The 17,577-nt window shown below is 45.4% G+C and overlaps 1 protein-coding gene across 1 annotated transcript in view; it reads right to left on the reverse strand.

Moving 5' to 3' along the window:
* Window positions 1-1,921: 1,921 nt before the first annotated feature.
* Window positions 1,922-17,577, reverse strand: part of LOC121558213 (transmembrane protein 179B-like) — a 16,644-nt gene continuing 988 nt past the window's right edge. Inside the window, exons 2-5 of the mRNA XM_045213780.1 lie at window positions 13,362-13,558; window positions 7,467-7,604; window positions 2,307-2,385; window positions 1,922-2,205 (exon numbers count right to left, since the gene is read on the reverse strand). Of these exons, the coding sequence (XP_045069715.1) occupies window positions 2,047-2,205; window positions 2,307-2,385; window positions 7,467-7,604; window positions 13,362-13,558 (573 nt within the window). The 3' untranslated portion in view covers window positions 1,922-2,046. The remainder of the gene's footprint in view (window positions 2,206-2,306; window positions 2,386-7,466; window positions 7,605-13,361; window positions 13,559-17,577) is intronic.

Consider the following 17,577-nt stretch of genomic DNA (forward strand, 5'->3'; position numbering starts at 1 on the left):
CGTCTGCTAAATGACGAAAATGTAGAACAGGATGATCTATTTTGGATTGATGGAGAGTGGTCGCGCCTGCACTGATTTAAAGCAACGATATTCGAGTGATAGGCTGTTTTAAAACTCTGCAGCTGCAATTTAAAAAATAAAACATCTTTACAATTAGTATGGATTCATCATGCAGAGGGCCGTAGAGAAGCCAGATTTAGACATCACATATAATATAACAGTTCCATTTCACTCCATGCTGTTCATATAAATCATTTATTATAATGTACCGGTTTCTCGCAGTTATTTATCCCGGGAAAGGGAGTGGTTTGTGGCGGTAAATCTCGGTAACCGGGTTCCTGCCATTCAATCCTAATCTGTTCTCGCTCTCCCCTCTTTCCCCCCTCGCCTCTCTCTCCCTCTCTCTCTCTCTCTCTCCCTCTCTCTCTCCCCCTCTCCCCCTCTCTCTCTCTCTCTTGAATGATGCAATTCATGTTCCACTTTTAGATAATAAAACCTCAGTAACAGTTAAACATTTAATTTGGGAGGTATTTTTGTCTGTTACATTTGTCAAGTCTTGAAATCAGACAAACAAATGCACGCGGCATATAAGATTAGGCAAGCCTCCATTCTTTTGTATGAAAATTCCTCTAAACATATCGCAGTGCTTGTCGGGATTAGCACTTCAGTTGAAGTGGCTATTTGAGGGTCCAAGTAGGCCCTAAACCCTCCATAATTTTCCCTCCCTTAGTTTTGGGACAACTTGTGCAAATAGGGAGGCGCGCGTGAACGCACAAATGGATGGCAGGTGTCATTTGGGGTTTAGCAGCTTCCTCCAATCAAAACTCCTGGTGTGTTGTTAGTGCAGGGCTGGATAAAAAGCCTGCACACCCTTGAACTCTACAGCAGCACTAAGGTTGCCCAACTCAGAATGAAATATAGAACATAAACGAATGAAAGAATTTAAGACAATCTGACAAACAAAATGTGTCTTTATTGGATGGTCGATAACTGTTTTATAAAGTTCTGTAAAAAAGATCAACAATGCAGCATCATCAATGTCAACAATAATTCATTCACTCAAACAAAATACATGTTTTTGTTTTGCTTTTTAATATTCAAACAATCTAAATAAGTGCAGGCAGAAAGGGTACGCAGTAACAAAATGGTTGCAAGGCATTATAAGGTGTCTGTCTGTCTGTCTGTGTCTGTCTGTCTGTCTGTGTCTGTCTGTGTGTGTGTGTCTGTCTGTCTGTCTGTCTGTCTGTGTGTGTGTGTGTAGGACAGTGTGACATGGCTGAAAGCTGACTGTGGTGCAGTAGCCTTGGTTTGGCAGTGGTCTGGAGTGGGACACACACACACACACACACACACACACACACACACACACTGAGTGCAGGGCACTGATATTATCTGAGACGATTGATGTCCCTGTCAGCCAGTCTCACACACACACACACACACACACACACACACACACACACACACACACACACACACACACACACACACACACACAGTCACCCATCTACACCGGTCTCCCTAAATACAGGAAGAGACAGGACTGTGGATAGAGGGACCACAGAGAAAGCTACAGTGACACTACATGTTACCATTGGCATATCTTTGATATCGTTTAGCCTTAACTCAGTTAGGCCATCTCTGCTTCACTGGGGTGCAGTACTCAGGAACAGAGATCCACATAGACACCGATCCCAGGAACAGTTGTACGTGTGTGTGTGTGTGTGTGTGTGTGTGTGTGTGTGTGTGTGTGTGTGTGTGTGTGTGTGTGTGTGTGTGTGTGTGTGTGTGTGTGTGTGTGTGCGTGCGTGCGTGTCTCCGTGGTGTGTGTGTGTGTGTGTGTGTGTGCGTGTGTGTGTGCGTGCGTGTCTCCGTGGGTGTGTGTGTGTGTGTGTGTGTGTGTGTGTGCGTGCGTGTCTCCGTGTGTGTGTGTGTGTGTGTGTGTGTGTGCGTGCGTGTCTCCGAGGTGTGTGTCTGGGCCTTCGTGTGTTTGCCCACGTCCACAGGTGTCTAGCCAACAGGTCGTACGGGCGAGACGGTTATGAGTCACTGGGGCTTGGCCGGGCGTGGGAAGAAAGGTTCTGTCTCAGAGGGTGTGGCTAAGGGGTCAGCCCCCGTCATTCTGAACTCTGACCCTTGACCTCTCTGGATCACCACCAGCACGCCAATCAGAATCCAGAAAAAGAAGTTCACCCACACCGCCGTCTGGAGAGAGAGAGAGAGAAGAAGACGGGATGATGAAGAAGACGGGGTGATGAAGAAGACATGGTGGGGTGATGATGTCAAATATGTGTGTTAATACTGACCCCAGCCCTGTATAGTCCAGTGTAGAACTGTGTTCCAGTGTAAGGACTGATCCAGGTCCTAGACTGGGCCTCTTCACAGCTAGATGGAGGAAATCAGGAATTCATTCATTTGCAATAGGAATGTTTACACACTTTACAAACATCTAAGTTTACACAATACTACTACCCACAATACTACTACCCACACAATACTACTGCCCACAATACTACTGCCCACACAATACTACTGCCCACACAATACTACTGCCCACACAATACTACTGCCCCCACAATACTACTGCCCACACAATACTACTACCCACAATACTACTGCCCACACAATACTACTGCCCACACAATACTACTACCCACACAATACTACTACCCACACAATACTACTACCCACACAATACTACTACCCACAATACTACTACCCACACAATACTACTACCCACACAATACTACTGCCCACACAATACTACTATCCACACAATACTACTACCCACACAATACTACTGCCCACACAATACTACTACCCACACAATACTACTACCCACACAATACTACTGCCCACACAATACTACTGCCCACAATACTACTGCCCACACAATACTACTGCCCACAATACTACTGCCCACACAATACTACTACACACAATACTACTACCCACAATACTACTGCCCACACAATACTACTACCCACACAATACTACTGTCAACAATACTACTGCCCACAAATACTACTGCCCACACAATACTACTACCCCCACAATACTACTGCCCACACAATACTACTGCCCACACAATACTACTACCCACAATACTACTGCCCACACAATACTACTGCCCACACAATACTACTGCCCACACAATACTACTGCCCACAATACTACTGCCCACACAATACTACTACCCACAATACTACTACCCACAATACTACTGCCCACACAATACTACTACCCACACAATACTACTGCCCACAATACTACTGGCCACACAATACTACTGTCCACACAATACTACTGTCCACACAATACTACTGCCCACACAATACTACTGCCCACACAATACTACTGTCCACAATACTACTGCCCACACAATACTACTGCCCACACAATACTACTACCCACACAATACTACTACCCACAATACTACTACCCACAAAATACTACTACCCACACAATACTACTGCCCACACAATACTACTGCCCACAATACTACTGCCCACACAATACTACTACCCACAATACTACTGCCCACACAATACTACTACCCACAATACTACTGCCCACACAATACTACTGCCCACAATACTACTGCCCACACAATACTACTACCCACACAATACTACTGCCCACACAATACTACTACCCACAATACTACTACCCACACAATACTACTACCCACAATACTACTGCCCACACAATACTACTGCCCACACAATACTACTGCCCACACAATACTACTGCCCACACAATACTACTACCCACAATACTACTACCCACAATACTACTACCCACACAATACTACTACCCACACAATACTACTGCCCACACAATACTACTACCCACAATACTACTACCCACACAATACTACTACCCACAATACTACTACCCACACAATACTACTACCCACACAATACTACTGCCCACACAATACTACTACCCACAATACTACTACCCACACAATACTACTACCCACAATACTACTACCCACACAATACTACTACCCACAATACTACTGCCCACACAATACTACTACCCACACAATACTACTGCCCACACAATACTACTGTCCAGACAGTTCTGAAAACATGACGCATCAAAATAAGAAGGGGAGTCTACTTGTATTGGTAGTAGCTGTACTCAAACCATTTAGAGTCGTATTGGTAGTAGCTGTACTCAAACCATTTAGAGTCGTATTGGTAGTAGCAGTACTCAAACCATTTAGAGTCGTATTGGTAGTAGCAGTACTCAAACCATTTAGAGTCGTATTGGTAGTAGCAGTACTCAAACCATTTAGAGTCGTATTGGTCGTAGCAGTATTCAAACCATTTAGAGTCGTAATGGTAGTAGCAGTACTCAAACCATTTAGAGTCGTATTGGTAGTAGCAGTACTCAAACCATTTAGAGTCGTATTGGTAGTAGCAGTACTCAAACCATTTAGAGTCATATTGGTAGTAGCAGTACTCAAACCATTTAGAGTCGTATTGGTAGTAGCAGTACTCAAACCATTTAGAGTCGTATTGGTAGTAGCAGTACTCAAACCATTTAGAGTCGTATTGGTAGTAGCAGTACTCAAACCATTTAGAGTGGTATTGGTAGTAGCAGTACTCAAACCATTTAGAGTCGTATTGGTAGTAGCAGTACTCAAACCATTTAGAGTGGTATTGGTAGTAGCAGTACTCAAACCATTTAGAGTCGTATTGGTAGTAGCAGTACTCAAACCATTTAGAGTCGTATTGGTAGTAGCAGTACTCAAAACCATTTAGAGTCGTATTGGTAGTAGCAGTACTCAAACCATTTAGAGTCGTATTGGTAGTAGCTGTACTCAAACCATTTAGAGTGGTATTGGTAGTAGCAGTACTCAAACCATTTAGAGTCGTATTGGTAGTAGCAGTACTCAAACCATTTAGAGTCGTATTGGTAGTAGCAGTACTCAAACCATTTAGAGTCATATTGGTAGTTGCTGTACTCAAACCATTTAGAGTGGTATTGGTAGTAGCAGTACTCAAACCATTTAGAGTCATATTGGTAGTTGCTGTACTCAAACCATTTAGAGTCGTATTGGTAGTAGCTGTACTCAAACCATTTAGAGTGGTATTGGTAGTAGCAGTACTCAAACCATTTAGAGTCATATTGGTAGTTGCTGTACTCAAACCATTTAGAGTCGTATTGGTAGTAGCTGTACTCAAACCATTTAGAGTGGTATTGGTAGTAGCAGTACTCAAACCATTTAGAGTCATATTGGTAGTTGCTGTACTCAAACCATTTAGAGTCGTATTGGTAGTAGCAGTACTCAAACCATTTAGAGTCGTATTGGTAGTAGCAGTACTCAAACCATTTAGAGTGGTATTGGTAGTAGCTGTACTCAAACCATTTAGAGTCGTATTGGTAGTAGCTGTACTCAAACCATTTAGAGTGGTATTGGTAGTAGCAGTACTCAAACCATTTAGAGTCATATTGGTAGTTGCTGTACTCAAACCATTTAGAGTCGTATTGGTAGTAGCAGTACTCAAACCATTTAGAGTCGTATTGGTAGTAGCAGTACTCAAACCATTTAGAGTGGTATTGGTAGTTGCTGTACTCAAGCCATTTAGAGTTGTATTGGTAGTAGCAGTACTCAGACCATTTAGAGTCGTATTGGTAGTAGCTGTACTCAAACCATTTAGAGATTTTATATGAACAAAAGCTACTGCTAATGCAAGTTTAGCTACAGTCCCTTGGCGTTTTTCCTATTTTGTTGCATCACAACCTGTAATTTAAACTGATTTCTGTTTGGATTTCATGTAATGGACATACACAAAATAGTCCAAATTGGTGAAGTGAAATGAAAAAAATTACTTGTTTCAAAGAATTCAAAAAAATAAATAACGGAAAAGTGGTGCGTGCTTATATATTCACCCTCTTTGCTATGAAGTCCCTAAATAAGATCTGGTGCAACCAATTACCTTCAGAAGTCACATAATTAGTTAAATAAAGTCCACCTGTGTGCAATCTAAGTGTCACATGATCTCAGTATATATATATACCACCAAGCAAGTGAAGAACAAGGAGCTCTCCAAACAGGTCAGGGACAAAGTTGTGAAGAAGTACAGATCAGGGTTGGGTTATAAAAAAATATCTGAAACTTTGAACATCCTACAGAGCACCATTAAATCCATTATTAAAAAATTGAAAGAATATGGCACCACAACAAACCTGCCAAGAGAGGGCCTCCCACCAAAACTCACGGACCAGGCAAGGAGGGCATTAATCAGAGGCAACAAAGAGACCAAAGATAACCCTGAAGGAGCTGCAAAGCTCCACAGCGGAGATTGGAGTATCTGTCCATAGGACCACTTTAAGCCGTACACTTCACAGAGCTGGGCTTTACGAGTGGCCAGAAAAAAATAAGCTAATACGTTTGGTGTTCTCCAAAAGGCATGTGGGAGACTCCCCAAACATATGGAAGAAGGTACTCTGGTCAGATGAGACTAAAATTGAGCTTTTTGGCTATCAAGGAAAACGCTATGTCTGGCGCAAACCCAACACCTCTCATCACCCCAAGAAAACCATCCCCACAGTGAAGCATGGTGGTGGCAGCATCATGATGTGGGGATATAGGCGGCAGGTAGCTTAGTGGTTAAGAGCTTTGTGCCAGTAACCGAAAGGTTGCTGGTTCTAATCCCCGAGCCGACTAGGTGAAAAATCTGTCGATGTGCCCTTGAGCAAGGCACTTAACCCTAATTGCTCCTGTAAGTCGCTCTGGATAAGAGCGTCTGCTAAAATGTAAAATGTAATGTTTTTCATCGGCAGGGACTGGGAAACTGGTCAGGATTGAAGGAATGATGGATGGCGCTAAATACAGGGAAATTCTTGAGGGAAATCTGTTTCAGTCTTCCAGAGATTTGAGACTGGGATGGAGGTTCACCTACCAGCAGGACAATGACCCTAAGCATACTGCTAAGGCAACACTTGAGTGGTTTAAGGGGAAACATTTAAATGTCTTGGAATCCAATTGAGAATCTGTGGAATGACTTAAAGATTGCTGTACACCTTGGAACCCATCCAACTTGAAGGAGCTGGAGCAGTTTTGCCTTGAAGAATGGGCAAAAATAGTTATGCACGCTCAAGTTTTCAGTTTTTTTTGTCTAATTTCTTGTTTGTTTCACAAGCGTGAAACGCCAGGGTAGTGGGTTCGATCCCCAGGGACCACCCATACGTAAAAATGTATGCGCACATGACTGTAAGTCGCTTTGGATAAAAGCGTCTGCTAAATGGCATATTATTATTATTATTATTATTATTACAAGAACAAATATTTTGCATCTTCAAAGTGGTAGGCATGTTGTGTAAATCAAATGATACAAACCCCCCCCCAAAAAAAAATTTTTAATTCCAGGTTGTAAGGCAACAAAATAGGAAAAATGCCAAGGGGGGGGGTGAATACTTTCGCAAGCCACTGTAGATGTCTATCGTACCTGGTGATGTTGGGGACAGTGTGTAGGACAGAGTCACACAGAGAGTCTCTTCCTATCTTCAACACACACCCCGTCACCAGCAGGAAGAAGAGGAACACTCCACACACCACCAGGGTCACGTTCAGCCATAGACGCTCTCTGGAAATACACACACACACACACACACCATACAGAAACACAAACACACACGGGTCATAAAGGTTAGACAAGACATTGCGGAATGTTGCACAGAATAAAGGTTTAAAAATGGCAACATCGACGCACACGTTTTCCATAAGTACATGGAGTAGCCAGCCAAATCGGGGGGAAAAATCCACAGAATGGAGAATTTTTTTTGCAGACGGAGCTCAATTTTCGTGGCCTCTAGTACATTCTAATGCCTAGATTCCATCTGATTCCAAAATCCCACAGGTACCGAGAGGCGGGACAGACAGCAGACTGTTTCCCTGTCATCGCTGGCTTTGTGACTGACAGGCGCTTAGCCTATCAACAGATCACTAGAAGATGCATATCGTTCATTCTAGCGGGAGAGGGCTATACAGACCTTTTTTTTACTAGCGAATTGAAAACTTTTAAATGAAAAGAAGCCTAGTTAATGAAATGGAATGCTAGCAGATACCATAGACTTCCAGTCATTGCGCTAACGGCTAGTTAGCGTCGGCTCGCAAAACTACCTCTAACTTCCTTCATACTGGACATGGAGACATCAAAATGGTATTCACGAGTTCACCTGACTCTGGGGAAGGAAGCGAAATCCCTAACGAAAAACGTCCCCCCCCCCCCACAATATTAAAATCACAGTGCAGCTGGCTCTTTCTCTTCCCTGTTCAGTCTTCGGTCTTTTGCTTAGAATACCCTAGCTTAGTCACTGCGAAATACAGCATTCCATTGCGAGATACAGCTTTTGATTGGTCTGGTGCATGGTTCTGACTGTCTGTCTGGAGGCCGACCTGCCTATACTGATAGATAGGCCTAGTGCACGGTTCTGACTGGTGGCTGACCTGCCTATACTGATAGATAGGCCTAGTGCACAGTTCTGACTGTCTGTCTGGTGGCCGACCTGCCTATACTGATAGATAGACCTAGTGCACGGTTCTGACTGTCTGTCTGGTGGCTGACCTGCCTATACTGATAGATAGGCCTAGTGCAGGGTTCTGTCTGTCTGGTGGCTGACCTGCCTATACTGATAGATAGGCCTAGTGCAGGGTTCTGTCTGTCTGGTGGCTGACCTGCCTATACTGATAGATAGGCCTAGTGCACGGTTCTGACTGTCTGTCTGGTGGCTGACCTGCCTATACTGATAGATAGGCCTAGTACATGGTTCTGACTGTCTGTCTGGTGGCTGACCTGCCTGTACTGATAGATAGGCCTAGTGCAGGGTTCTGACTGTCTGTCTGGTGGCTGACCTGCCTATACTGATAGATAGGCCTAGTGTACGGTTCTGACTGTCTGTCTGGAGGCTGACCTGCCTATACTGATAGATAGGCCTAGTGCAGGGTTCTGACTGTCTGTCTGGTGGCTGACCTGCCTATACTGATAGATAGGCCTAGTACATGGTTCTGACTGTCTGTCTGGTGGCTGACCTGCCTGTACTGATAGATAGGCCTAGTGCAGGGGTCTGTCTGTCTGTCTGGTGGCTGACCTGCCTATACTGATAGATAGGCCTAGTGCAGGGTTCTGACTGTCTGTCTGGTGGCTGACCTGCCTATACTGATAGATAGGCCTAGTGCAGGGTTCTGACTGTCTGTCTGGTGGCTGACCTGCCTATACTGATAGATAGGCCTAGTGCAGGGTTCTGACTGTCTGGTGGCTGACCTGCCTATACTGATAGATAGGCCTAGTGCACAGTTCTGACTGTCTGTCTGGTGGCTGACCTGCCTATACTGATAGATAGGCCTAGTGCATGGTTCTGACTGTCTGTCTGGAGGCCGACCTGCCTATACTGATAGATAGGCCTAGTGCACGGTTCTGACTGTCTGGTGGCTGACCTGCCTATACTGATAGATAGGCCTAGTGCAGGGTTCTGACTGTCTGGTGGCTGACCTGCCTATACTGATAGATAGGCCTAGTGCAGGGTTCTGACTGTCTGTCTGGTGGCTGACCTGCCTATACTGATAGATAGGCCTAGTGTACGGTTCTGACTGTCTGTCTGGAGGCTGACCTGCCTATACTGATAGATAGGCCTAGTGCAGGGTTCTGACTGTCTGTCTGGTGGCTGACCTGCCTATACTGATAGATAGGCCTAGTGCAGGGTTCTGACTGTCTGGTGGCTGACCTGCCTATACTGATAGATAGGCCTAGTGCACAGTTCTGACTGTCTGTCTGGTGGCTGACCTGCCTATACTGATAGATAGGCCTAGTGCAGGGTTCTGACTGTCTGGTGGCTGACCTGCCTATACTGATAGATAGGCCTAGTGCACGGTTCTGACTGTCTGTCTGGTGGCTGACCTGCCTATACTGATAGATAGGCCTAGTGCACAGTTCTGACTGTCTGTCTGGTGGCTGACCTGCCTATACTGATAGATAGGCCTAGTGCAGGGTTCTGTCTGTCTGGTGGCTGACCTGCCTATACTGATAGATAGGCCTAGTGCACAGTTCTGACTGTCTGTCTGGTGGCTGACCTGCCTATACTGATAGATAGGCCTAGTGCAGGGTTCTGACTGTCTGGTGGCTGACCTGCCTATACTGATAGATAGGCCTAGTGTACGGTTCTGACTGTCTGTCTGGTGGCTGACCTGCCTATACTGATAGATAGGCCTAGTGCAGGGTTCTGTCTGTCTGGTGGCTGACCTGCCTATACTGATAGATAGGCCTAGTGCACAGTTCTGACTGTCTGTCTGGTGGCTGACCTGCCTATACTGATAGATAGGCCTAGTGCAGGGTTCTGTCTGTCTGGTGGCTGACCTGCCTATACTGATAGATAGGCCTAGTGCAGGGTTCTGTCTGGTGGCTGACCTGCCTATACTGATAGATAGGCCTAGTGCAGGGTTCTGTCTGTCTGGTGGCTGACCTGCCTATACTGATAGATAGGGCTAGTGCACGGTTCTGACTGTCTGTCTGGTGGCTGACCTGCCTATACTGATAGATAGGCCTAGTGTACGGTTCTGACTGTCTGTCTGGTGGCTGACCTGCCTATACTGATAGATAGGCCTAGTGCACGGTTCTGACTGTCTGTCTGGAGGCCGACCTGCCTATACTGATAGATAGGCCTAGTGCACGGTTCTGACTGTCTGTCTGGTGGCTGACCTGCCTATACTGATAGATAGGCCTAGTACATGGTTCTGACTGTCTGTCCGGTGGCTGACCTGCCTATACTGATAGATAGGGCTAGTGCAGGGTTCTGTCTGTCTGGTGGCTGACCTGCATATACTGATAGATAGGCCTAGTGCATGGTTCTGACTGTCTGTCTGGAGGCCGACCTGCCTATACTGATAGATAGGGCTAGTGCACGGTTCTGACTGTCTGTCTGGTGGCCGACCTGCCTATACTGATAGATAGGCCTAGTACATGGTTCTGACTGTCTGTCTGGAGGCCGACCTGCCTATACTGATAGATAGGCCTAGTGTACGGTTCTGACAGTCTGTCTGGTGGCTGACCTGCCTATACTGATAGATAGGCCTAGTGTACGGTTCTGACTGTCTGTCTGGTGGCTGACCTGCCTATACTGATAGATAGGCCTAGTGCAGGGTTCTGACTGTCTGTCTGGAGGCCGACCTGCCTATACTGATAGATAGGCCTAGTGCAGGGTTCTGACTGTCTGTCTGGAGGCCGACCTGCCTATACTGATAGATAGGCCTAGTGCATGGTTCTGTCTGTCTGGTGGCCGACCTGCCTATACTGATAGATAGGCCTAGTGCAGGGTTCTGTCTGTCTGGTGGCTGACCTGCCTATACTGATAGATAGGCCCAGTGCAGGGTTCTGTCTGTCTGGTGGCTGACCTGCCTATACTGATAGATAGGCCTAGTGCAGGGTTCTGTCTGTCTGGTGGCTGACCTGCCTATACTGATAGATAGGGCTAGTGTACGGTACTGACTGTCTGTCTGGTGGCTGACCTGCCTATACTGATAGATAGGCCTAGTGCAGGGTTCTGACTGTCTGTCTGGAGGCCGACCTGCCTATACTGATAGATAGGCCTAGTGCAGGGTTCTGACTGTCTGTCTGGAGGCCGACCTGCCTATACTGATAGATAGGCCTAGTGCATGATTCTGTCTGTCTGGTGGCCGACCTGCCTATACTGATAGATAGGCCTAGTGCAGGGTTCTGTCTGTCTGGTGGCTGACCTGCCTATACTGATAGATAGGCCCAGTGCAGGGTTCTGTCTGTCTGGTGGCTGACCTGCCTATACTGATAGATAGGCCTAGTGCAGGGTTCTGTCTGTCTGGTGGCTGACCTGCCTATACTGATAGATAGGGCTAGTGTACGGTACTGACTGTCTGTCTGGTGGCTGACCTGCCTATACTGATAGATAGGCCTAGTGCAGGGTTCTGACTGTCTGTCTGGAGGCCGACCTGCCTATACTGATAGATAGGCCTAGTGCAGGGTTCTGACGAGGCGCCTGTCTGTCTGGAGGCCGACCTGCCTATACTGATAGATAGGCCTAGTGCATGGTTCTGTCTGTCTGGTGGCTGACCTGCCTATACTGATAGATAGGCCTAGTGCAGGGTTCTGTCTGTCTGGTGGCTGACCTGCCTATACTGATAGATAGGGCTAGTGCACGGTTCTGACTGTCTGTCTGGTGGCTGACCTGCCTATACTGATAGATAGGCCTAGTGTACGGTTCTGACTGTCTGGTGGCTGACCTGCCTATACTGATAGATAGGCCTAGTGCAGGGTTCTGTCTGTCTGGTGGCTGACCTGCCTATACTGATAGATAGGCCTAGTGCATGGTTCTGACTGTCTGTCTGGAGGCCGACCTGCCTATACTGATAGATAGGGCTAGTGCACGGTTCTGACTGTCTGTCTGGAGGCCGACCTGCCTATACTGATAGATAGGGCTAGTGCACGGTTCTGACTGTCTGTCTGGTGGCTGACCTGCCTATACTGATAGATAGGCCTAGTGCACGGTTCTGACTGTCTGTCTGGTGGCTGACCTGCCTATACTGATAGATAGGCCCAGTGCACGGTTCTGACTGTCTGTCTGGTGGCCGACCTGCCTATACTGATAGATAGGCCTAGTGCACGGTTCTGACTGTCTGTCTGGTGGCCGACCTGCCTATACTGATAGATAGGCCTAGTGCACGGTTCTGACTGTCTGTCTGGTGGCCGACCTGCCTATACTGATAGATAGACCTAGTGCACGGTTCTGACTGTCTGTCTGGTGGCTGACCTGCCTATACTGATAGATAGGCCTAGTGCAGGGTTCTGTCTGTCTGGTGGCTGACCTGCCTATACTGATAGATAGGCCTAGTGCACAGTTCTGACTGTCTGTCTGGTGGCTGACCTGACTATACTGTGCCCCTCCCCTCTCTCTCTGTCCCTCGCTATGAAAGATGCCAGTGTTTGTGTTCTCGGAAGTACAGCAGCTAAACCATCTCCTCCGTTACAGATGATTTGATTGACAGTTCAGGTTGCCTAGTGATGGACGTTAGTTCAGTTCAGTAACGCTTCCAAACTATCTCCAGACAAGGTTCCGTGTCTGTAGCTGCAGTGTACCGTTACAGACAGACATGCCGTAGCCGAGGAGCTTTCGAGGGTATCTGACTGAGGTAGATATAACTTCATCAACCCAGCCCTAGCGGTCATACGTAATAGGACCATTATTCTGCATTGTGAATTGACGTGGAATGTAGAATTTTTTTTTTTTAAGCGTTTTAACGGAAAAACGATAATGGAAAAATGGCAGTTTAAACATGAGCAAAATTGCCCATTTGTCACATCCCTAACCTCCACACTCACCTGTTAACCACTCCGTCCAGGCAGCATGTATATATCCAGTACAGTGACATAGAGAAACAGAACACTGCTACACACACTGAGATAGCAGAGACAAAGTAACAGAGAGAGGGAGCGCTGGAGGTCTGGACCAATATGGAGTCTGATGACGAGTTGTGATTTACTGTCCCATACAGCATACAGAGACCACTGAAACTACCCTGGACAGAGAGAGAGGGGGGAGAGAAGGGGGAGAGAGACAGAGATCATCAGTCATCATTAGTTTACATTTACTGAAAATCCACAAAATTGACTACATGACATGTCATAGTGCTTCAGAGAACTCTCTGTCTCCATCTCTCTCGCTCTCTCTCTCTCTTTCTCTCAGGGGCATCATTTCAGCCAAACCACAGTATGACAAAGCTTATTTAACGAAGCTGTGAGGAGAACAGCAAAAACAAGCAACATTGACTCCAACCATTAACGTTTATTGAAAAAGTATGGATTTCAGCAAACAAAGGCTTGCAACTACAGAGGACAAACATAGGTACAAGGTGGGCGTTTTCATCATTAAAACATTTGTAAGTATTGGACGAAAAGTAGCGATGCGTGGCTAAAATCAATGGGAAAGCCAGGGCACATGTATTTTTTTTTACAACCTATGTTGTGATAATTGTGTTGTTTTCTCTCTAACCCATTAGAAATGCATTTATAGCACAGTGATACAAGGATGATAAACCATAGACTACATCGTTTTCACAGACAGTTTCAAAAGACAAGTGTCACACAGTGGCTGAATAAATTCAACCACATACGTTTGTTTCATCACCGGAGAGCAACATCTGTCCTGTTTTAAGTCCACAGTTACAGATACCTGCACAGCCAAATGGTCAAATGCAAGTTCAAGTTAGTTGGCAAAGTTAATTTCACCACTGTGGTTTGCTCAAATTGTAATAACGAAGCATCAAAATTAAAATAGGCTAATGGGAAATACAAGCGCAATGCACTTCAACTTTGACCTGTTGTAGGCTATAGGGAGAAGCCACCGGAAATACTGATGTTAACCTGCGGTAAGACGTGCATTAAAACAGCACACTCTTAACTATAGATTCAAGACACCAGAGAGTTACCGGAGAAGTTACCGGAGAAGTTACCGGAGACTCTCTGTGTCGGATTCAACATCTCAACGAGCACATTCACAATGATCACAATAATATATATGCAACTTAGAATAAACATGTGGAGAATATACAGCGCAATCGGAAAGTATTCAGACCCCTTGACTTTTTCCACATTTTGTTACGTTACAGCCTTATTCTAAAATTGATTAAATTGTTAGTTTTTTCTCATCAATCTACACACAATACCCCATAATGACAAAGCAAAAAAACGTATTTTCGAAATTTTTGCTGAAATATAAAAAAATTATAAACTGAAATATCACATTTACATAAGTATTCAGACCCTTTACTCAGTACTTTGTTGAAGCACCTTTGGCAGTGATTACAGCCTAGAGTCTTCTTGGGTATGAAGCTACGAGCTTGACACACCTGTATTTGGTGAGTTTCTCCCATTCTTCTCTACAGATCCTCTCAAGCTCTGTCAGGTTGAATGGGGAGCGTCGCTGCACAGCTATTTTCAGGTCTCTCCAGAGATGTTGGATCGGGTTCAAGTCTGGGCTCTGGCTGGGCCACTCAAGGACATTCAGAGACTTGTCCCGAAGCCACTCCTGCATTGTCTTGGCTGTGTGCTTAGGGTCGTTGTCCTGTCATCAAACATGTGCTCTTGTCAAATAAAAGGCATGGCCAGCAAAACAGCTTCTTTAGCCTAGGACTCCCAGCTAACCAGTCGGTCCTGTTGTAATTCTCAGTGTTGAAAGATTTATCCCACCCGCGCTCCTCTTCCTTGCACAATATACATTTTTGGAGTAGGCCTTCCATTCTCCTTTGATTTTCAGCTGCTGCTCAAATGATAAATTTTACAAAAATCGTTTTGATCTAGAAACTCTACATCCCCATCTCCATCCATAGCTAGCTACTGCAGGACAACGACATAGAGAAGCTAACAATGACGTTTTGCTTTGGTGTGTGATTTGATTGGTGTAAATCCAAACTGGCCTCCTTGAAAAAACTTTTTTGTTGCTGTTCCAGGACCATTCACAGTTGAGCTCACTCAGCTTTGCTCAAAGCTTATTGGCTATTATTGTTATTTTTTATTATCAAGAGAGGCCAAATTCTAGCTGGCTTCCCTTGCTATTGAATTCAATGCTACGGGCGGCAACATGCCAACACGTCATACTCTTTTTTTTTGGGCCAGACAGCATCAGATACATGGGCTACACATACTGAGACAGAGGTGCGCTGTTTCCCTCACTCGGATGATTTCTCCGTTGAGAAAGCCACTTCGGAATTGAAGGGAAATTATGAAACAGAGACATTTGCGAAAAATGTTGTTTTTTGGGGAAGTCTGGCTTCCCTTGGAATCCATGACTTTTTTCCTTTAACTAGACAAGTCAGTTAAGAACAAATTCTTATTTACTATGACGGCCTACCCTGGATGATGCTGGGCCAATTGTGCGCCGCCCTGTCAGGGCTGGATTGTGGTACAGCCTGGAATCGAACCAGGGTCTGTGATGACGCCTCTAGCATTGAGATGCAGTGCAGTAGACCACTGCGACACTTGGGAGCACACTATTGGGAATACACTATTGGGAATACACACCACTGGGAGCTACATTCCACAAAGCCTGGTCTCGGCTCCACTCTGTTGGTGAAGTTCATCATAAACTTCCTTCACCATGGAGTGGAGTTTAGTCCACTATTTTCACATTAAGTCAATCAGCAGTTACCTACCCAAAGCCATCTACTACATTTTTACATTTTAGTAATTTAACAGACGCTGTTATCCAGAGCGACTTACAGGAGCAATTAGGGTTAAGTGCCTTGCTCAAGGGCACATCGACAGATTTTTTCACCTAGTCGGCTCGGGGATTAGAACCAGCGACTTTTCGGTTACTGGCACAACGCTCTTAACCACTAAACTACCTTCGCCTCTTCAATGTGTTGAGAAAAATACCCGCTATTCCCTGCAGCTGTGTCGATGCTCTCCACAGCGAGGAAGAGGCGAAGCGAGAGGTTTCACTCTCACCAAATTGTCCATTATAAGCCCAATGCGTTTCTATGGGCTTATTTTGGACCTAAGCTTGTCACCTGCCTTCCCGCCTTTTGGAACAATGACTCCTATTGTTAGGGCAGAGACATAAGCATCTCGTCATTATATATAGAACTCTGCTCTCCATAAAGCCAGACAGCCATACAAATGGCCTTCCCTCCCGCGCCCAGGCGTCCGCATGGTCCTAAGTCAAGTCAGCCCATCTAAAACCGCTAAACTACATGTGTCTTTTAATTGGGGGTTGGAATGATTTTAGTAGCCTATTTTAAATTGTTGATGTTGAGCTAGCATACCCAATTGACACCCCCTGCTCTCTCTCTCTCTCTCTCTCACTTCCACTCTCACTCTCTCTCCGTCATCTCGCTCGTGACTCCAATAAAGTGTGCGGTTTATAATTGGACACGAGAAGACTGCGGCCAGGTCACAAGATAAATGTCGGTATCAGAGCTCTTGGGTTTTAGTTCCACATTCCTATAGTTACACTCTCACAGTCACAGCCATGTCAACCATGACTGTCTCACGCCTTTAGCTACACTTCCCGGACTGATATTTTAGGAACAAGTGAAAGCAGTTTGTAAGAGAGGTTATGTGTCACCATAGAATGTAGGCACTAGACTATTAACCAACTAGGCGAATAGCTTAAACTTGCACAATGCAGAAATCGCTCCACCATTTCCTGGTTGCTAAAACTCTTTAATAGTTTGCCTAAATTAAGTGTATGTGACAAAATAAGATAGTATCGTGTAGAGAATCATTGTACCATCTAAACCGCTGTGAAATATATTTTCCATAACCAAAAATATTGTTGTTTCAGCTGTTTGAAGCTGGTGTACAAAACCGAAAGTAAAAGACGCAAAAAACTAAACTTAAGAAATAGCACACATTGAACAGAACTACAGCCTCTTAGACTTGCTTTCAAGTAAAATTATAGATCTATAACTCACATTTTCTATGTGAATGTGGTCGCCCAAAAAGTTACATATTGCCCCTTTTAAGCCCTGCGTTGGTCGAATTAATATAGCGTTAAAAGGGAAAGTGGGTTTTCCCGGACACATACTGGTAGGTACAT

This window comes from Coregonus clupeaformis, unplaced genomic scaffold (genome assembly GCF_020615455.1).
Source record: "Coregonus clupeaformis isolate EN_2021a unplaced genomic scaffold, ASM2061545v1 scaf0153, whole genome shotgun sequence".
Classification (NCBI taxonomy): domain Eukaryota; kingdom Metazoa; phylum Chordata; class Actinopteri; order Salmoniformes; family Salmonidae; genus Coregonus; species Coregonus clupeaformis.